The 21,774-nt window shown below is 43.5% G+C and overlaps 2 protein-coding genes across 5 annotated transcripts in view; one reads left to right on the plus strand and one right to left on the minus strand.

Moving 5' to 3' along the window:
* The window catches only part of ALPK3 (alpha kinase 3), a 311,388-nt gene that overhangs the window by 237,741 nt on the left and 51,873 nt on the right, over nucleotides 1-21,774 (plus strand). For all 4 annotated transcript variants that reach the window (XM_075345487.1, XM_075345486.1, XM_075345489.1 and 1 more), the window contains 2 exons: nucleotides 10,462-10,590; nucleotides 12,099-14,172. In XM_075345487.1, the coding sequence (XP_075201602.1) occupies nucleotides 10,462-10,590; nucleotides 12,099-14,172 (2,203 nt within the window). The remainder of the gene's footprint in view (nucleotides 1-10,461; nucleotides 10,591-12,098; nucleotides 14,173-21,774) is intronic.
* SLC28A1 (solute carrier family 28 member 1) overlaps nucleotides 1-21,774 on the minus strand; it is a 300,208-nt gene that overhangs the window by 29,213 nt on the left and 249,221 nt on the right. The gene's annotated exons all lie outside the window — the stretch shown is intronic.

Below are 21,774 nucleotides of genomic sequence, written 5' to 3' on the forward strand. Positions count from 1 at the left end.
TACCTGCATCCACCAGCTATGCGGAAGGAAGGAGGTGGGCGGGATGTTATGTCCCGCTCATCTCCGCCCCTCCGCTGCTATTGGCCGGCCGTTTGGTGACATCGCGGTGACATCGCTGTGACGCCGAACGCACCTCCCCCTTGAAGGAGATATTGTTCGGCGGTCACAGCGACGTTGCCGACCAGGTATGTGCGTGTGAAGCTGCCGAAGCGATAATGTTCGCTACGGCAGCGATCAACACATATCGCATGTGCGACGGGGGCGGGTGCTATAGCACTCGACATCGCTAGCAATTGCTAGCGATGTCGCAGCATGTAAAGCCCGCCTAAGGCTGTGTAGCTTGGTGGGTGGGCTGGCTAGCATGTGTCCCAGATGATGTATTTGGGTGAAGCCAACAAACCTATATACTTTGGTCAGTCGCGGTGACATCGCTGTGATGCCGAACGCACCTCCCCCTTGAAGGAGATATTGTTCGGCAGTCACAGCGACGTCGCCGACCAGGTATGTGCGTGTGAAGCTGCCGTAGCGATAATGTTCGCTACGGCAGCAAACACCATATATCTCATGTACGATGGGGGCTAGCGGTGTCGCCGCGTGTAAAGCCCGCCTTAGTGTCTGCTGCCACCAAATCTTGCTGCAGGTATTTTGCAGTCACTCAAGGGTTTTGCTCCTTCAGGAATCTAGTGGCAGCTGGTGATAGTTTCCTTTGCTGTCACATTCAGATCTGTATAGCCAATGTTCCTTTAACTTTGAACTTGTGAACTACACATCCTAATGTTTCTCTAGGAACATTTAATGTCTTTGCTCTATTTTTGTATCGTTGTCCTTCTTTGTGCAAGGTAATCACCTCTTAACTTTTTGGACCAATTTTTTGACTCAGTCATATTTCTAACATGAATAAAATGAATGTCACAGTTCTTTTATTGGAAAGGATTTATTTTAAGCACAACTGATTCGAATAATTAATCCCTTGATTGCTTACATCAGGTTGACTTGAAACAATATCTAATTTGCAAATGTGAACTCTTATGAGGGATGTTATTCAGGTGGTTGAATAATTATGAGACAGCAGTAGATATTAAAAGTGACATTTTGTGTTGAATGTGGAGAAACACTTGTCATTTTAGTTGTGTTGAGTTATTTAAATTGTTTGTATTTGATTATTTTATTGCGAACAGGGGAAAGTTTGTAGATTTTGCAAATAAACTTAAGTTGCAATGGGTGTGTGTATGTGTGTGTGTATGTGTGTGTATGCTACCGACCATAACATGTGCAATATTAAACACATAGTAAAGTTGAAGTAAGATATTTGTATATCTCGGTTTGAGTACAGACTCTGATGTATGGACTCACCGTGAGTCTCCTGACCGAAACTGGACAGCCTGATAGGCATATAAGAGACAGTGAAGTTCAGGTCAAGAAGAGACCCATGGCAAGGCGATATATTTCCGTCTGATACACAAGCGTCTAAAATTGTCATTTTAAAAATTTATGGTGTGATCACATCTGAGTATCTATAAAAATGCTGAGATTGTAATTTTTCAGCCAGAAAAACTGGTCAGTGTCAGTCAAGTGTCATGTGTTTTTTCCTCACCTAGCATCTGTATGTCATGCGGGTGCTATGAGAGTGTATTTTTTTTCCTCGCCTAGCCTCCATATGTCATGCGAGTGCAAGTTTTTTCTTGGCTAGAAAAGAAACGCACACTCACATAGCACTCGCATGACATACGGATGCTAGGCGAGAAACAAAATATATATGGCACTCACTTAACACCTACTTTTCTGGCTAAGAATCTCAGCAATTTTATTTATGCAGATGTTGATCGCTCATAAGAGAAATAATTCAACTATATATATATATATATATATATATATATATATATATATATATAATATATATATATATATATTATATATATATATATATTTATATATATATACTGTATATATACTCCGTATATATACAGCTCTGGCAAAAAGTAGGACACCACTGCAAAATTGTCAGTTTTTCGGATTTTTCTCTTTATAGGTATATTTTTGAGTAAAATGTAAATTGTTGTCTTATTCTACATAGTACTGACAAGAACATCTCCGAATTTCCAAGAAATACATTTCGTATTTATTTTCTGAAAATGAGAAATGGTCAATATACCAAAAAGATGCATTGCTTTCAGACCTCAAATAATGCAAAGAAAACAAGTTCATAATCATTTAGAAATAACAATACTAATGTTTTAACTAAGGAAGAGTTCAGAAATCAATATTTTGTGGAATAACCATGATTTTTAATCACAGCTTTCATGCTTCTTGGTATACTTTCCACTAGTCTTTCACACTGCTTTTGGGTGACCTTATGCCACTCCTGGTGCAAAAACGTAAGCAGTTTTTTTTTTGTTTGATGGCTTGTGACTATCCATCTTCCTCTTGACTACTGTTTTTCCAGGATAACATTGTATGCAGCTTGATTCATACATCCTTTTGCAAAGTTTAATCTGCCCAATTCCAGCCTTGCTGAAGCATCCCAGGATCATCACCGATCCTCCACCAAATTTCACAGTGGGTGCAAGACACTGTGGCTTGTACACCTCTCCAGGTCTCCATCTAAACATTAGACGACCAGATGTTGGGCAAACCTGAAAATTAGACTCATCAGAGAAGATTACCTTACTCTAGAAATTGGGCAGATTAAACTTTGGGAAGGACGTATGAATCAAGCTGAATACAAGGTTCTCCCAGAAAAACAGTTGCTTCCTTCTGCTCAGGCAATGTTCCCCAATGCTGAGGACTGTTTTTTTCCGCGCCATGCCACACAGCTAGGTCAATCAATGTGTGGATGAAGGACCACCACATCAAAACCCTGTCATGGCCAGCCCAATCTCCAGACCTGAACCCCATTGAAAACTTCTGTTATGTAATCAAGAGGAAGATGGATAGTCACAAGCCCTCAAACAAAGAAAAACTACTTAAATTTTTGCACCAGGAGTGGCATACGGTCACCCAAAAGCAGTGTGAAAGACTGGTGGAAAACAGGCCAAGAAGTATGAAAGCTATGATTAAAACTCATGGTTATTCCACAAAATATTGATTTTCTTTGCATTATTTGTAGGACTGAAAGCAATGCATTTTTTGACCATTTCTCAGTTTCAGAAAATACATACAAAATGTATTGCTTGGAAATTAGGAGACATGTTGTCACTAGTTTATAGAATAAAAGAACAATTTACATTTTACTCAAAAATATACCTATAAAAAGAAAAATCAGAAAAACTAAACATTTTGTAGTGGTCTCTTAATTTTTAACAGAGCTGTATACATATACAACTCCTGGCAAAAAATATGGAATCACCTGGCTCTGAGGATGTTCATTCAGTTGTTTACTTTTGTTTAAAAAAAGCAGATCACAGACATGGCACAAAACTAAAGTAATTTCAAATGTCAACTTTCTGGCTGAAGCACAAAAAAAAAATCATGAATTCATAATGTGCTAGCCAGTAACGGTTACTTTTCAAGACCAAACGGGGAAAAATTATGGAATCACTCAATTATGAGGAAAACATTATGGAATCATGAAAAACAAACAAACATAAAAAAGAGCACTCCAATACATCACTAGTATTTTCTTGCATCACCTCTGGCTTTTATAGCAGCTTGCAGTCTCTGAGGCATGGACTTAATGAGTGACAAAGTACTCTTCATCAATATGGCTCCAACTTTTTCTGATTGCTGTTGCCAGATCAGCTTTGCAGGCTGGAGCAGATCTTATTTGATGCAGGTGTTAGTTTTGGGAATGAAAATTTACAGGGTGATTTCATAATTTTTTCCTCATAATTGAGTGATTCCATAATTTTCCCCCCATTTTGGTCTTGAAAAGTAACCGTTACTGGCTAGCACATTATGTTTTCATGATTTTTTTTAGTGTTTCTTAAAGCTGGAAAGTTGGTATTTGAAATTACTTTAGTTTTGTGCCATGTCTGTGATCTGTTTTGTTTAAACAAAAGTAAACAACTGAATGAATGAACATTCTCAGAGCCAGGTGATTCCATAATTTTTTTCCAGGCATTGTATAACAAGTACACGTGCAATTTTGATAGCACCATAAACATTGTTGTTATCATTGCACATGTTAGGCATATAATTAATCAGTTCTGCTTTGATTTCTTTTTTTTTGGGTGATATACTGCAATATGTAAACAAATCTTAAAGATTAACCCCTTCGCAAACTTGGACGTATATATATACGTCTTAGGTCATGTCCTCCCAGTTACCAAGGGCTCCAGCGGTGAGCCCATAGTAATCTCTGAACTTGTCTGCTGATTCGATCAACAGACATGTGTGGCTAACAGGCACGGGTGGATTAGAGATCCACCCACACCTGCTAATCACTTAGATCGCGCTATCAAAATCTGACAGCACAATTTAAATGACCGCAGCAAGGATCGCGCTGTTCTTCGCAGCCATCGGCGGCTCTGTGACAAAATCACGGGGCTCCATTATGTTGCCATGGTAGGCTCAGCTGATAACCCCTGACGCTACCATGACTCACTTCCTGTGAGAGCCTACAGAGTGCTTGCACTCACAGGAACACTGCAGTTTCACTGATCAGAGCGATGCTGCAGTATGACCTAGTGACAATTCCCTTTAAAGGAAACCTGTCAGGTGCAATATTAAACGAGAACCACGAGCAGTTCTGGGTGCATATTGCGAATCCCTGCCTAACAGTACCAGCATCTAGTAGCATACATAAAGAGATCTTTAGAAAAGGTATTTCTGAAGATCCTTTATGATATGCTAATGAGCATAGGGCGCAAAGGTGTTAGTTCCTGCTCTCATTCTACTATTCAATGCCCAATGCCTAGCGTCATCAACGGTGATGAGTTTACCTGTGTCCCGTTGTCACTGCATCAGAATGCCGGGCAATGCACATTATCAAAAGTCCTCGGCACTTATGGTCATGCTCACTAGACTGCTCTGAAGCTGGGACGCGTACACTCGACTTCATAGTGCGCATGACCGGAAGTGCGGTGACTTCTGATCATGTGCACTGCACGGCGTTCTAAAGCGGTGACAACGGACACCAGTACACTGGTCACCACTGAAGACGCTAGCCAGTGGGTGTTGAATAGTATGTTAGCACGCCCCTGTATACTCTGTAAACGAATACCCAACACCCGAGCATCAAAATGCTCATTAGGCTTACCGAGCAGTTCGCTCATCCCTAGTGCTGAGTCTTCTTTGTTAGAAACTTCAACTGAGAGTGTTTAAATATGTGTCTGAAGAGCCATGTGCCTACTTGCAGGGCAGACAATATATACCAACAGCACATAGCCAAAGCTACACCTTCAAGACTCATTTTTACGCCACATTTACATGTCAGTATTTTTGATCTGTATTTCATCAGTATTTGTTTACCAAAACTAAGAGTGTCTTCAAAGCACAGAACAGGCGTCAATCTTTCAATTATCATTTTTTTCTGTAAGTTCCACTACTGGCTTTGACATACAAACACTGATGTAAAAATACAGATGAGTGAATGAGGCCTTAGACAGTAGCATTGTTTATCACACTTGGCTGCAGTAGCCACTTATGAGCCATGCCAGGAAAACACTCTGGAGGACAGCGATACAGCTACTGTATTAGTCACTCTCAATGTTTCCCCACAAAGTCTAACACATGGTGGATACGCCTGATCGTGTAGAACTGACACAGGAGCCTGGCTCATTACAAGACACAGCTCTGATTTACTAATGAGCTTCAACCTCAGCTAGACATGATCAGCTAGACATGATCTAGTCAAGTTTACACCTTGTGCCTAAAAGGTAATAGCTACAATTAAAAATAAGTCTTATTAATCTGAATGAGGTTATTTCAGCTTTACAAAAATTAAAAGCTTATTGGCTACTCTCACACTTGGTGGGCAAATGCTGTTGAACAGTGTCAGACAATGGCAGCAAAAGAATAGTTTCTTGCTGAAGCCTTGTGGTCAGATTGCATCAACGATAACTGACCGCTCTTATCTGAATGTTCTGTCTTATTTGGATCTGGAACAGGTTACCCCCTACCACAGCATGCCCTATCTGCATTCTTTCCTGGGGTTGCAGCAGTGTTTTGCATGATGATGCCCAAATCAACTCTAGGGATTTCTGTGACCGCAATCCCATTCCTGTTTCTAGAATATCTCCTAACCACCGACAATGTGTGTAGGTATCATCCAGGTCAATTACTCTTGCAATAAACAAAGAATGGTTCTCTCTTTAACACAGTTTAAATCCATAGTCCATCGTTTTGGACACCACGCCTTTGAGAACATCATTTTACCCTAAATTAACATTACAACTTGTAGTAATTACTATTTATATTTCTGTGACGTTTTAGCAACATTCGCAATTGAATCAGAAACAGGACTCCAAATAAATTGCCCTTTCTGACTTACACCTGCTCCATCTGCAAGATGCCATCCAAGCAAAGGCGAACGCAGACAGAAGAGGGCTCCTGTGCAAGATGAAGGACTAATGATGAGCGAGTGTAATCGTTACTATTCGCTACTCGCACGGATAGTACGGTATTCGGGTTACTCTTACATTGCAAATTGTTGTGCACTCGCCTTGTGATATTCTATTGTACCACCCAGCAGGTTTGGCGCCTGATTTGCAGCTACGAGAGAGACAGAGATTTTTTTGTTGACATATTCTCCAGGCTCTCCCCATTCAGTTTCATCACTTTCCCTTCCATTTCAGCCTTTTCCTCAGGCCCCCAGACCTCTTTGTTTGTTCCAGCAGAAAATTACTCGCATTTCTTATTGACTTGAATTGTATACGCTATTCAGAACGAATACGTGAGTATTGCAAAGTACTCATTACTTCCGAGTATAGCGATTACGAATATTTCGGTACTCGCTCACCTCTTTCTGGGACCCTTTAACCTTTAAAATTAACTATAACTTGTGAAATTAATAGGTCGAATATTTGCCAAAAAAAAGGAACCCTTTTATTTAGTAGATGAGTAATAGTGTGAGACCCTCCTTGTATTCATTCGCCACGGCCCCTATAACTGTATCACCTGCAATGGTGGCCCCAATTCTGTTGGCTTATGTGAATGAAATTGAAGGACATCAGTATACACAAGTGGAACTAAATATTTAGAAGGTCATTTAACATCCCCAAAAGTATCCATACCCTTAGGCCACTTCCACATGACAATTAAATAGAAAGATTTCCACCACTTTATGTTTTACACCTCCTTTTGGTTTTGGTATATAGATAATGAGGCAAAATACTGGCCAAAATGAGCCAGTGTGAAAAAGGTAATAAATATGGCCCTTTTCCACTTGCGATTTTCATGTGCGAGTGCGATCCGATAAAACATTGGATCACACTCGCACCAGTGTTAATCAATGAGGCAGTTTGCTCTTTCCTGTTACTGTATTTCTCGACACGAATTGTGCTCTCAGTGCAATCGCAGTTTGCTGCATTTTGCAGTGAGTCTTGTCTCACACACTCCCATACAAGTCTATGGGAGTCTGTGAAACATCGCACTGCACTCGCATGTTTTGTGACTGAAGTGTGACAGACGCAGAGACAGGTAGCGGAGAAGATGGGGAGAAAGTGCTCGCTTCCTCTTCTGCAAGGCTGTGATACGATCGCAAGATCACATCACAGTCGCGTGACCCTCAGCTAACACCCACAGCAGAGGGTCATTAGCATATCGCTCTCGATGCTCTCGCATCGGAAGTGGTACGCAAGTGGAAAAAAGCCCTTAGGTTTATTTTTTGCTTACACGTGGCCATGCTACCGGAGAGAGGATGAAGTTATAGTTGGTTGTTTACTTAGATTTCCATTCCACTTGTTAGATACATAACTACTGATTGATTTGTGCACAGTGAAATAAATAGGATCAGATCGGATAGAATCAGACTTCTAGTACTGAAACCTTATCTTCATGGTGTTTATACAATTTAATACATTAAGTAACCAGTGAACAAAACATTTGAAATTCTTACTTATACAGAGATTATTTCCAAATGATGAGTAAATCTGAGCTGAGCGTGACAGTGGAGTTGAAAAGCCTTGGTACTCTGCTGGCCCTATATACAGAAGATGACCTCATTCTCAGCTGTGCAGAATGTTGACACTGATTAGTCATTCCCATTTTTGGATTTGCAAATATTACTTTACTAAACGCATACACACTAAAAGCAGCAAGTGATTTCATCATCTCTTAGAGAAGAAAAACAGTGAGCACGCATGGAAATCTGGCAGGAATGATAGGAACAAGTCATAAAATAAGATATATCATTGTACGTCAAAGCCACCTTGTGTCAATGACATAAAAAAGAGATATGTATTTATGACTAATGTCTTTTCCAGGAAGTTTTGTACAAATATCAGGGAATAATTAGAATTTTGTGTTTGTTAATTTGGTCTTTGTAAGATACTCACATTCTTGTAAGATCATGTTCTAGAACATAAACATTTCTCTACAAAGTTGATCACAGCATGTTAACAAGTGGAAAACGTTTAAAGAAATCTCAAATGTTCCTTCATCTCAATAGGGCTTTCAGACATCCATGTTCTTTCCACCTAAATGATTAAAGGAGTTTTCCAGTAAAGATAAAATATCACCTATCTATAGGATAAGTGATAAGTTATAAACTGGAGGTGGTCCAACTGCTGGGAACTGTACCGATTGGCAGAATGGGAAACATTTATCCTCAACTGTCAATTTTATTCTTATTAGAAAGAAGCAGCCATATGCAAGCCCATTCATTCCTAGTAGAGCTTCCAACCACTGAGCTCAGCTTTTTACGGTAGCCCCATAGAAAACAAATAGAGCAACAGTCCAGCATGCTCACTGCCACTCCATTTTAATGCAGGGTTCCCCATTCTGCCATTAGGTGTGGGTCCCAGTGTTCAGACCCTCATTACTACAAAAGTTATCACCTATCCTATGGATAAATGGTGATAAGTTAACCTATCTTCACTGGACAACTCATTTAAGCCATTACAATGAATAAAATAAAATTCAGTTGCTCAAATTTCAGCAAACCAAGTGAAGATTTTCCTGCAAAGACTTAATTTCTTATGAAGTCCAAAAAGCTGCAGAAAGTAAACAGGTCGCATTTTCAAAATGAATCTGAAAACAGCACGCTGCAAGGGTTAACACAGACAATTCATGGATGCGTGTCTTATCAAGGTCCAATCTGTTGTTTATTTGCTATTTTTGTTTAAGCATTCAGGACTTATCATTGTTCGGACTACAATGTCACGCACAGGGCAGTGCGGCATGACCCCTCCCCTGATTGACACCTCATTGTCAACTTACAACCTCTATAGAGAGCTTGGTGTGGGCGGGACAGCTCTATCAGTTCTAGTAGATGGTTAAATCTAAAAGTTCTGATTGTGTCAAAACTGTTGCACCCAGTAATATAAGTGATACATCGTCGGATTCAGGATCTCTCTGCCTACATCATGTTGCTCTCAGATGAGGTAGCAAACACCTGCTGGCAGATTCCCTTTAAGTAGGGTTCCCATACTGAAATCTTTACAAACTGTAGTATAATTTATGTGAATTGGATTTTAGAAATCATAATTGATATATAACAGTGAAACCGAGCATGTATTTGAGAGCATGCTGCAGATTTTAAAATGCACATCATTCCCTATCTGTTTTGTTCTCTAATATCAAAATAAGGTGGGCAGCACAGAAATATGATGCTGTATGCACAGATTAAAAAGGCCATACCAATACAACACAGGAAAACATACACTGCAAAGTTACAGGCATATCCAAACCACAGAATAGCATAAATGTACCATCAAAATATTACTTTGTAGTGTACTTTTTCTTGGGTTTTACTGACCCAATGTTTTGTATATCTCTTCACATGTAACATGCAGATTTTACACTAATTATCCTCTTAGAGCAAGGGTCTCAAACACATGATCCTTAACGCAATTTCTTATGGGTCGCAGTAAGCAACAAAATATATTGAGGGCAATCTGGGCTACATCTGGGGCCTGAGGCTTCAAGGCGAGGGTGATGGTTGTTAGGTCATGTCCAGATTGCTCTTGTTAAAGTCTTTCTTGGCTCCATTGGCAATGCACTGCTAGAACTGAGCATTTTTATATTAAGGGACGCAATGTGGTAAATTTGTCTTGCTTTTGCCTAACAGGATTTTTCTAATTGGTCCTGGAACTCATTTTAGTTTGAGAACCCTGTCCGAGAGGATATTGTTTCTCTGATCTGGTAATTCTAGTGTGTTGAACTTTTGTTTGATTACTGGCATATGGAAAGGTGGAAGAATGGAACAACCACTGTCAATGCTAAAGATTGATGTAAAGCAAGGACTACAGAACTTTTTACCCTATTTTTCGCCATAGATTTGCAGTATATACACCAACTGAACTGATTGACATCTGTCATATTTAACCTTAAAAAATCATATTTTTTCTTACAATTTTACAGGAGAAGACAAGAACAGAGACACTAAAGAAGCTACAGAATTTAGAAGTCGAATACATGGCACTACAGAAAGCCTATGCCCTTCTACAGAAACAGCTGGAGCTCAGCCAGAAGGCAGAAGAAGAACAAGAGGTGATGTGTAACAATTTCAATCAATATACCAATTGAAATGAAGACGTTTTTACATTTGTTCTTAAAGGGAACCAGTTAGGTGCAATATGTACCCAGAACCACGAGCAGTTCTTGGTGTATATTGCTAATCACTCCCTAACCATCCCTGTATACACTAGCATAGATAAAGAGATCTTTAGAAAAAGTATTTCTAAAGATCCCATATTATATGCTAATGAGGCCAGGGACTAGTCGCAAGGGTGTTACTTCCCTTGTCTAGTCGGCCCGCATAGCATGCTGGCACTCTCCTGTTAGCGTAGTAACATAGTAATGAATGTGCAGTGACGTGCATATACCTCGCTCTTGATGGTGGTCAGAGGCGGATGGATGCGCACCAGGCATGATCCGGAGTCCCCGGCACTTCCGGTCATGTGCACTATAGCTCACTGAAGCCAGGAAGCTTACACCCCGCATCAGTTTAGTGTGCATGGTCAGAAGTCCAAGGGAGTATGGAATATGCCCAGTGCGCATACATCCACTTCCGGTTGCCATCAAGAGTAAGGTATGTGCGCGTCGCTGCGCATTCATTAGCATGTTAGTACGCCCACAGGGGAGTGCTAGCGTGCTATGTCGGCTGACCAGACAAGGCAAGTATTACGATTGAAACTTGTCGCTGGCCTCACTAGCATATAAGAAACGATATATAGAAATACTTTTTCTAAAGATCTGTTTATTTATGCTAGTGCTAGTGTATACAGGGATAGTTAGGCAGGAATCACTAATATGCATCCAGAACTGCTCGTGGTTCTGGGTGCATATTGTACTTGACAGGTTCACTTAAAGCAGCTCATTATTTTGCAAAGATGGATATAAAATAGTAATTAATAAAATCAGTTGCAAAAAAGATTTAAAGGAGTTGGCCGCCTTGGGGACAATTTTTTTTGTACTTAAATGTATGTATTTTGGGCCAAAACATCATTTTTGCTATTGTGTTTATTTTAAAAATTGTGCAGCGTTTGACTTTTACAGACTTTTTTTTTGTTTCCTGCACTTTTAACTCTAATGCAGTCTGTGGTCACACATTAGCTGAGAGGAACTCAGAAAAAGACACATAAAAGAGTTACAAACTTTCCGGTCAGACTGTCAGAACAGCTCACTGATGGGGTCGGCCACTTTCTCTTGTTAGTGCCACTTTCTTCACAAACTTCAGCAGCACTTGTGTCCACAAAATATCTGCTGGTGGAGGAGCATATGACCAGACCAGTCCATGAGTCTCCATCAAAAGAAGAAGAGCTTTCCCAGACCGTCCGTGTAGAAAGCTGCACTAACAAGAGAAAGTGTCCGACTTACCTGAGAATCCATCAGTGAGCATGTTCTGTACTTAAACTGGTCATTATAGATTCACTTGTAAACTTATATAACATAACATGTATTTTTTCACTGTTTTTTAAGTATCTACATATAAATATGTATATATAATTTTCATATAACTTTCATATGACATTCATATGTAAATGTGTTCATTTTAGATACGTAAAATCTCCCAAGGAGACACCATTGAAGGAAAGAATGTAGAAATACAAGAAGAATCAGAGAAAGAGAAGAGTGTGTTGGAAAGTTCGAGTTCACCAGTCCCAGTGTATATGGAGACAGACTTGTCTACAGAAGTGCAAGTTACACCAGAGTTAAATAAGACTGAACAAAATGCACAGTCTCAACCAGCTGAAGATAAGTCTTTAGACACTTTCATGGAATGTAGCTTAGAGGAAGCATCAAATGTTAAAGATGTCCAATTAGATGACATCCAACAAATGGATGCAATGAAACCAGTGACTGAATCTATAGACGTTTTAATGGAGATTAGAGATGTAGTAAGTGAAAAAGTTTCAATCATGGCCAAGGACATTTCTGATGATCGGTTGACAGAAGATGTTGCACACACCAGTGAAATGGAAATGTTGATGGATGTGAAAGTAGAGGTCAAAAAGGAAACCAAAGAAAGATTGGATGAATCAATTGTAGATGACCAACCTATTTGCTCCGTAAGTGAAGAAGCAAGGGAATCAGAGAATTTAAACTCTGCTGCAATGGAAAAAGATGCAACTTTAACTAGTACAGTAGTGCAAGAGATTCAAGCAGAAGCAAATAATTCACAAATTCCTGACAAGGAGCTAAATATTAATGTTTCTGGGGATAGTTCACAGTTGCATCCCATTTCACAATTGCTACCAACTGAGCAAGGTGATCAGTCTGTAGTAACACTTCTTCGTGATGTGAAAAAAGCTCTTGAGGTTGGAGTAGCAAGTAATGTTGGTAGTTCTGTAGACCCAAATTCTAAGCAGTCTCTAATGGCTTCACCCAAAGCTGAGGGAGAGTATGAAGTAGAAAGAATCCAAATTACACCACAAATAGAGAACAAAAACAGTGAAGATTTAGTGATGCCAGATGTATCCGAAACAACAAGTTCATGCCAAAAGGAGACAGAAACTGAGACTCATATACCGATCACTGGGCTTAGCACTACTTCCCATGCAGACAGAGAGAAAGTTGAGCATGATAATGTGTCTAAACAAAAAGAAAAGCAAGATCATGGTTTGGTGACAACTCTTAAGAATTCACTGCTAATGTTATTACATTTAAAAACTGCAGATGTAGATAAGATAGATGAAAAAAGTCAAAGAAATGTGGGTGATATTCAACCAGGGTCACCTGTAGAAATGAATTCACCCCAGATGAGCTTAAGTCCACCAAGCCCCAGAAAGATGTATGAATATGGCAAAGATAGTGACTCACCAAAAAGTATAGAGAGCATGCATTCCAGTTCCACATCAGGTAAACTGACTCCAGCCTCAGAGGAAGACATGGTACAGAATGTGGATTCCGTGCAAACAAGTCCAACCATTCCTAGAAGAATAACTGAAATATCAAAAAGAGAAGGCATAATACCCCAAGTTGAAAGTGCACCACAAAGTCCAATAGCCCCTAAGCGAAGTTCAAAAGGTTTACAAGAGAAGACTATTTTAAGCAAAGAAGATCTAAGCTTTAGTCCAGCAACATCAAGGAGAATAGCAGCAAAAATAGCTTCAGGTACAGATCCTACAGTTTCATTAAATGTGCCTTCCATAGTTGTTGGAAGTTTACCAGCAGAAAAAACTCTAGGAAGTATGCTTTCTGAGCCTCAGAGAGACAGCAGCCGCAAATGGAGGTCTACTGAAAATTTATGTCTGATTCCCTCGGCAACACCAGAGGAACTGGCTTCTGGTGCACGGCGTAAAATATATCTTAAGACTAAACAACTGGATAATGAAGAGACTGGAAATACAGGTTCCCTAACACCTCCTTCTAAAAAAGAGAGCCCCAATGTGTCTCCCGGACTTTCTAGGAGGAATAATTCTCTTTTGAGCACTCAGTCTCCCCCAGTTGAAAGACGTTCCCCTGGCACAATAAGAAGAATGGCAATGTTGGAAGTTCCCAAAATATATGAAGAAGATATAGATGAAAGAAAGACAGATTCTAGTTCTCAAGAATCGAAAGATATGGGTCATACATCCAAAGATGAAACACAGCCTATGGAAACCAAAAAGGTCAATGACCCCTATAAAGGTGAGTTTATTGAAACTTTTTTCCTATTTGTTTCTCACAGACATTAACAATGTAGATTAGACTGTTGACTATTTCAAAGCATATATTTTGGACGATTTATTTCCCAACACATCTTATATAAAAATTGTAGTTTTATATTTAGATAAATGCTAAAGAATTTAATACATTTTTTTGTGGCAACGTATCAATTAATTTTGTCTTACCACCGTTTTTGCTAACTACTCACTGTTAAAGGTTGTGCAACACATGTTGTTGCTCCACTTCATTATTAACGGATTCAATTAACTTTTTGAACCCCCAATGAAAGTTATACTAAACATTTTATTGACTATTTGGTTTAGCAGGAATCAGAATTGTGTGTGGATAATCAGTGAAAGAAAGTAATGCCATATAAATATATATGTGGTATATAAAAATTGGAAGCGTTTATGGTGAATGAATATTGTTTCAAGGCACTGTATATGTATGATGTATGTGTGTAGGAACAATCAGCCAGAGCATTAAAACCTTTGTCATGAGGTGGCATGAATATTTTGAAAGACAACTGGCTAGTAATCTGCCAAGAAGGTCATGGACACCTAAGTTTCATTGAGACTAAAGGTCCAGTCACACTAAGCAACTTACCAGCGATCCCAACAACGATAGGGATCGCTGGTAAGTTGCTAGGAGGTTGCTGGTGAGCTGTCACACTGCGACGCTCCAGCGATCCCACCAGCAACCTGACCTGGCAGGGATCGCTGGAGCGTGGCTACACGAGTTGCTGGTGAGCTCACCAGCAACCAGTGACCAGCCCCCAGTCTCCTAGTTACAGCACACATCAGGTTAATTAACCCGATGTGTGCTGCAGCTAAATGTGCACAGAGCAGGGAGCAGCGCACACTGAGCGCTGGCTCCTTGCTCTCCTAGTTACAGCACACATGGGGTTAATTGCCTGATGTGTGCTGCAGCTATCTGTGCACAGAGCAGGAGCCGGCAGCACAGGCAGTGAGAGCGGAGGAGGCTGGTATCAAAGGTAAATATCGGGTAACCAAGGACAGGGCTTCTTGGTTACCCGATGTTTACATTAGTTACCAGCCTCAGCAGAAGCCGGCTCCTGCTCACTGCACATTAGTTGTTGCTGTCTCGCTGTCACACACAGCGATCTGTGCTTCACAGCAGGACAGCAACAACTAAAAAATGGCCCAGGACATTCAGCAACAACCAACGACCTCACAGCAGGGGCCAGGTTGTTGCTGGATGTCACACACAGCAACATCGCTAGCAACGTCACAAAAGTTGTTCGTTACCAGCGATGTTGCTAGCGATGTTGCTTAGTGTGACGGGGCCTTAACCTGTTTGGCCTTACTTTGCTACCTAATGTAGAACACATTATTGGAAAGGTAATACTGGCTGTACAAAAGGTGTAAAACGTACAGTCTATTGCAAGTTAACATTGTTCATACTGTGCTTTTAGACCTCAAGTGAATGTGTGTTATGTACCTGACACCAGGATACATTATTAGCAGAAGTAAAGCCAGCAAAAAAGGGTCATACTCTGGGCAATGTTCTGCTGGGAAACTTTGGGTCCTTACATTCCTGTGGATGCAGAAAAATATACACTTTCATGCAATGCAATTCTCTATTGGTAGTAATGGTTTGAAGTTTATGACGGAATCCAAGTTGCTGACTTGGCCTCCAAACTACCCAGCTCTCAATTAGTTTAAGAATCTGTAGAAGGTATTGGAATGACTGATCCATGGAGACTTAACTTTACAACTAACAGAAGCTAAAGGATCTGCGAAAATAACACCTTCAGCATTTTTAATGAGCCAATGCCTTGATGGGCTCTTTTGACTACATGAGGATCCTGCACAATATTTATCAGGTGATTTTAATGTTGCAACTGATGAACACTACTGATCAAAAATTTGGACACACCTGTTCATGATGGAGGCAGCAAAACTGGATAGGCGGTTGTGCAAATACAGACAGGAACTTACCACTGACTCTGCACCTCCTTCCAAAACCCATGTGGCAACTACTCTTACTGAGCAGCCAATTCAACAGATTGCAGTGACTCAGTCCCATCAACAGGTCAAGCTATTAAAGCTGGATAAATATAACTACTGTGAAAAGTCTAGTCATCAGATACATGCTTGCCCAAGACAAACTTTGCCATAGAAAAGTCAGGGCCTAGTTAGTCCAAGAATGCCAACCTAGGCACACAACTATTTCTGCAAAATTATTCCTCTTATTTTGATTATCATGACTAGTAAGAATGTGTGGCTTAAGGCTTTTTTTTTAATTGTACTTGTGAATCAAATTTTGTTTAAGAGAAGTGGCAACAGATCGTGGCTTATTTTTTTCCTATGAAAACTACTGCTATTGAATTTTCAGTAAACAATATCGATAGTCTAATTAAGACCTCCCTGTTCTGCTGTAGTCTTGTGTATCACCCTCAGTTTGGTTCTTTTTTGGCCTCTGTATTGTATACTTCAAATACTAATTGTGGCGCCCCTGACCTGGTCAGGCACCACTGAGTACTGCACCCATGCTGGGGGCAGTACAACACAGGTAATCCAGAAGGATGACCGGGGTGTGGTTACACAGGCGCATAGTAACCAGGTCTCCCACATTGACCTTTGAAGGAACCCCTGGGGAATCCAGGAGTGGGCGTGGCCTCCATCTCCACTCAAGGGGTATGGTAGAGAGTCTGGTTGCTAAGTTGCGGAGGCAGGCACAGAGGGGAGGAAGTAGTGAGCCAGTCAGTCAGTGGAGCTCAGGCAGAGAAGTCGCAAGGAGGAAACCCGGAGGATGTCACTAGTCAGACACCGCAGGTGCAGTGGTTACTGATGGGGGAGAACGGTCACCTGGGAGTGCCACCCGAAATCCACCCAAGGCTGGAGTGTAAAGGGGTGGCTGAGTATGAGGACTGCCAGGCGAGGACCAGGCCCGCACGGGGTTCCAAGCTACAAGCAGACGGGCCGAAAAAGGGGAGAACAGGAAGAAGCAACTTCCCTGGGTGATGCCAGCAGGACTTCAGGTCGGGGTCACCACAAAAACACAAGGGCTAGGAAGGCGAGTCAGTAGCCACCCTCACAAGTCAGCCTGAAGGAGCCCGGTTCCCTACTTAGAACATCACAGCATTGCCTGGGTTACTCACCCCTGCCATCTGACGTGAGTAAAACCCCTGAAAGACATTCTTATTGTGTGTGTGAGTCATTCTGCAACCTGTGGTTCCACACATCCAAACCGGGCCCTGGGCCAGCCTCACTCTCGAGAGGCCACTACATCTAATTGCATCCAACATCAGCCCCAGCCATCCCCTAATCTGCAGTGGCGGTCGCCTTGACCGCAATACCGAGAGTGGAGTCACGAATTCAATAGAAATCAACTTACCTGTGACCAGAAGATCTCCAAGCCTGTGGCGACCCTGCGACGACCTGCACCTGAAGGTAATGCGTGGGGCGGCACATATTCTGGCGTCATGAACAGGATAAGGACTAGACCTGTTAAGACAGGTGACCATTTGCCTTGGCGGTCCACTTAAAAAGTTTGAAGCGCCGCCATATTGCCACCATGAAAAGCGCACCAAAGAACAACAGAAGCCTGTGCTGAAAGAAGTTACCGCTCACGAAGAAGTGTGGCTACCCATAGAACCCCTGCAGCGTCCTGACCTCGCAAGTGATGGAGGCAGAGTTGTCCAGAGACAGCGGGAAGAGACAGAGCAGCAGGAAGTGAAGATGGAAGGTCGTGCAGACAGCGATCCGGTACCAGGCTCCGCTGCCTGGTGGGACTGGAAGCTTGCCCAGTTCTGTGACCGGCTGGAGGCCAGGATCGTGCAGCAGCTCAGGGAAGGACGCACCGAGCTCCGGGAGATGGCTACAGTGGTTCGGGCCTACGAGAGGTGGACCGCGCGACAAGTGCCACGCCGGGCGGCGACCACCCAGACACCGATGATGCTGCCAATGAGTGAGTTCAGTGTTACCCCTGCCCTCGTGAGAGCACTGACCCCACCAGCGCTGTCCCGACGTGAGGCGGCTGCGATGCCTGCGCCGCGCCACGCTACCATGCCCGCGAAGATCCCTGCTGCGCCCCCGGAGGCGATGCCCGCCATGGCCCACGCTGCGAAACCCGCGGTCCCTGTAGAGACGACCGAAGTAGCGACGCCCAGCCCGGCTCACCAAGACCAGGCTGCAGCCACGCTAGGCTCGGCCCACCAAGACCAGGCCGCAGCCACACCAGGCTCGGCCCGCCAAGACCAAGCCCCAGCAGCGACGCCCAGCCCGGCCCGCCAAGACCAGGCCACAAGGCCATCTACCCCGGCCTGCCAGGCCTAAGCAGTCACTGCACCCCAGCCACTGCCCAGGTGCCCGGGTCCTGCCTCCCCGCTAGGAGAAGACCCTGAGTTCTTAAAATTTTAGGCGGATCTGGAGGCGCGGTTCCCTAAAGACATGGTGGATTGCTATCTACTCCCCAGGCGCTCATTCAGAGCGGCCCCAGTGACTCCCACGGCTGAAGGCCCTCCGCCCTGTCCCGAGGAGGGAAGCCTGTCCCCAGCGCTGCCACCAGAGTAGTGGTCAGGAGAACTAAGGGGGAGGGGAGGCCAGGAGGCTGAGGAGTCGAACCCATCGGAGGAGGACGCAGCACCATGTGTGATTGAAGGGGGCCCGGAGCCAGAAATGCTACCGTACTACCGCTGGGATGAGGAGAGCCTGACGTCCCCCTCTGAAGACGAAGCGCTGGCCATCACGATACCGCGCATGTATGTAGCCTGGGAGCCCGCAGTAAAGAAAAGTCCCACAAGCAGAGCACGGCGCCGCGCCAGAGCAAAACAGACCGCAATACAGCAGTCCCCAGATCGGTATAGGGAAGATGTCACAGCACGGTACTTACAAGACAAACAGGCATTCAGAAAAGCCCGCCACCAAGAAAGAGGACCCCTTTGCTGTGGAGTGGTCGAAGAATTCAGCCTTAAGTCGGGATACGGCTTCATTGTCGCACCTGGTGTCAGAGAAGGCATCTTTGTAAGTAGGAGGGATGTAAGAGCCCAGTTGCCAAGAGGACATCCTGGAAGAAACCTGCACATGGGAGACCTGGTTGAGTTCACTAAACACCAAGGAGAACATGGCTGGTTTGCGTTAGATGTTACACCATGACCCAAGAATCCGTATTGCAGCTCAACAGTTCCTACCCAACCCCCAAAGCAAGTAAGCCAAGAAAGAGAAACAGAGGAAAGAACAGACAAAGAACAAGTTGAAGATACCACTACAGGCGACGACAGAGATGTGGAGAATGACAGGTGCCACAACCCTACAGACCAAAGCCCTGGTAAGAAAGAAGATTCCATGTAAAGAATGCAGTAAGAAGTTACCAGTTTTGAAATGTTTGCAACGTTCCAGTTTAGGAAAAGTTCAAGTAATGTGTCCACAAGTACTGTTGTGAGAAACCCTTTAAAAATTCATTTTGCACCTGGCTTTGTGCACTTTTACAGACCATAAGGCTATGAACTGGCTATAGCCACAAACTCTCGCAGTATATGATAGTTACCTTTTGGTACCACCACCAGAGCACGCCTGTTTAGGGGCCTGGCTCGTCTGTGACCAGAGAGCATATCCTGCCTGGACTGACTGTGGATGCCACCTCTACATTCCTGCCAGAAGAGGCCGAAGGCGCGGCTCCACAAAGCAGGCATACCCGGTAACAACACCGGCTGAGAAAGCCGCCTCTACATTGCTGCCAGAAGAGGCCAAAGATGCGGCTCGACGGGAAGGGGCTTGCCTTCAACCACCAGCCCCAGGAGAGGAAGATTGGAGGAAAGGTCTGGGGAAACAGATGGCCCAGACCTGGTTGCTAAAAGGACCGGTGACCTGCCTCCTGAGAGGGTTTTGGGTGGGTAACGGACTTGTGGGTGGAGGGTGGTGATGTATGGTACCTGGTATGTTTTAAAATGTTTTTACAATGTTTTTACATGTTTTACTGTTTTATTCATTTAAAATGTTTGTCTTGCAGCCCGAGGACGTGCTGTTGATAACTAAGGGGGAATGTGGCGCCCCTGACCTGGTCAGGCACCACTGAGTACTGCACCCATGCTGGGGGCAGTACAACACAGGTAATCCAGAAGGCTGACCGGGGTGTGGTTACACAGGCGCATAGTAACCAGGTCTCCCACATTGACCTTTGAAGGGACCCCTGGGCAATCCAGGAGGGGGCGTGGCCCCCATCTCCATTCAAGGGGTGTGGTAGAGAGTCTAGTTGCTGAGTTGCGGAGGCAGGCACAGAGGTAAGGCAGTAGTGAGCCAGTTAGTCAGTGGAGCTCAGGCAGAGAAGTCGCAAGGAGGAAACCTGGAGGCTGTCACTAGTCAGACACCGCAGGTGCAGTGGTTACTGACGGGGGAGAACGGTCACCTGGGAGTGCTGTCCGAAATCCACCCAAGGCTGGAGTGCAAAGGGGTGGCTGAGTATGAGGACTGCCAGGTGAGGAATAGGCGCGCACAGGGTTACAGGTCCCCAGAGCAGGGGCCATACAGTTGGCCTGCTCAACCTGCAGGTGGGGGTACTTCATACCCTCCACCATAACACCACAGAGTCCGGAGCCACGTAGCAACAAGAGGGCCCATAGTTCATAAGAGGCAAGCAGCCGCAGTGACCTGTTCCAGGCTAAAAGCAGACGGGCCGAAAAAGGGGAGAACAGGCAGAAGCAACAACCCTGGGTGATCCCAGCAGGGCTTCAGGTCGGGGTCACCACAAAAACACAAGGGCTAGGAAGGCGAGACAGTAGCCACCCTCACAAGTCAGCCTGAAGGAGCCCGGTCCCCTAGTTAGAACATCACAGCATTGCCAGGGTTACTCATCCCCTGCCATCTGACGTGAGTAAAAACCCTGAAAGACATTCTTGTTGTGCGTGTGAGTCATTCTGCGACCTGTGGTTCCACACATCCAAACCGGGCCCTGGGGCCAGCCTCACTCTCGGGAGGCCACTACATCTAACTGCATCCAACATCAGCCCCAGGCGTCCCCTAATCTGCAGTGGCGGTCGCCTTGACCGCAAAACCGGGAGTGGCGTCACGAATTCAATAGAAATCAACTTACCTGTGACCAGAAGATCTCCAAGCCTGTGGCGACCCTGCGATGACCTGCACCTGAAGGTAATGCGCGGGGCGGCACATAATCAATCCGTAGATAAATTAAAGCTTTATCTAGTCTGAGAGCAAGAAAATCCTGAATAAGACAAAGAGCAGATAGACTTCTGCTCATAAAAGATTTAAGGAATGGCCATGTTTTGGGGTTGGGGACAAGGGGTGGTTATCCACTAAAAATATGAAACTTAAGATCCCCTTCACTAAACTAGAACCCAGGTTTATTCCTCCATATAAAATAACTGAAGTTGCCAACCCAGTAGCTTTCAATTTAAAACTATCTTCTTCCTTTCAGATACCCATCATATTTCACAAACTGATAAAAATATACGGTAGTTTACTTGTACTTTCTGTTAGTAATGCTCCAAAAACACCAATAAACATAAAACAAGTGTAAAGATGTGTACACACCATCATACAGGGAAGATGGAGGAAACTGAAAGAAACCAAAAGAGACTTACGGAATAAGTAGAACCTCTGCAAA

This window comes from Anomaloglossus baeobatrachus, chromosome 4 (genome assembly GCF_048569485.1).
Source record: "Anomaloglossus baeobatrachus isolate aAnoBae1 chromosome 4, aAnoBae1.hap1, whole genome shotgun sequence".
Classification (NCBI taxonomy): domain Eukaryota; kingdom Metazoa; phylum Chordata; class Amphibia; order Anura; family Aromobatidae; genus Anomaloglossus; species Anomaloglossus baeobatrachus.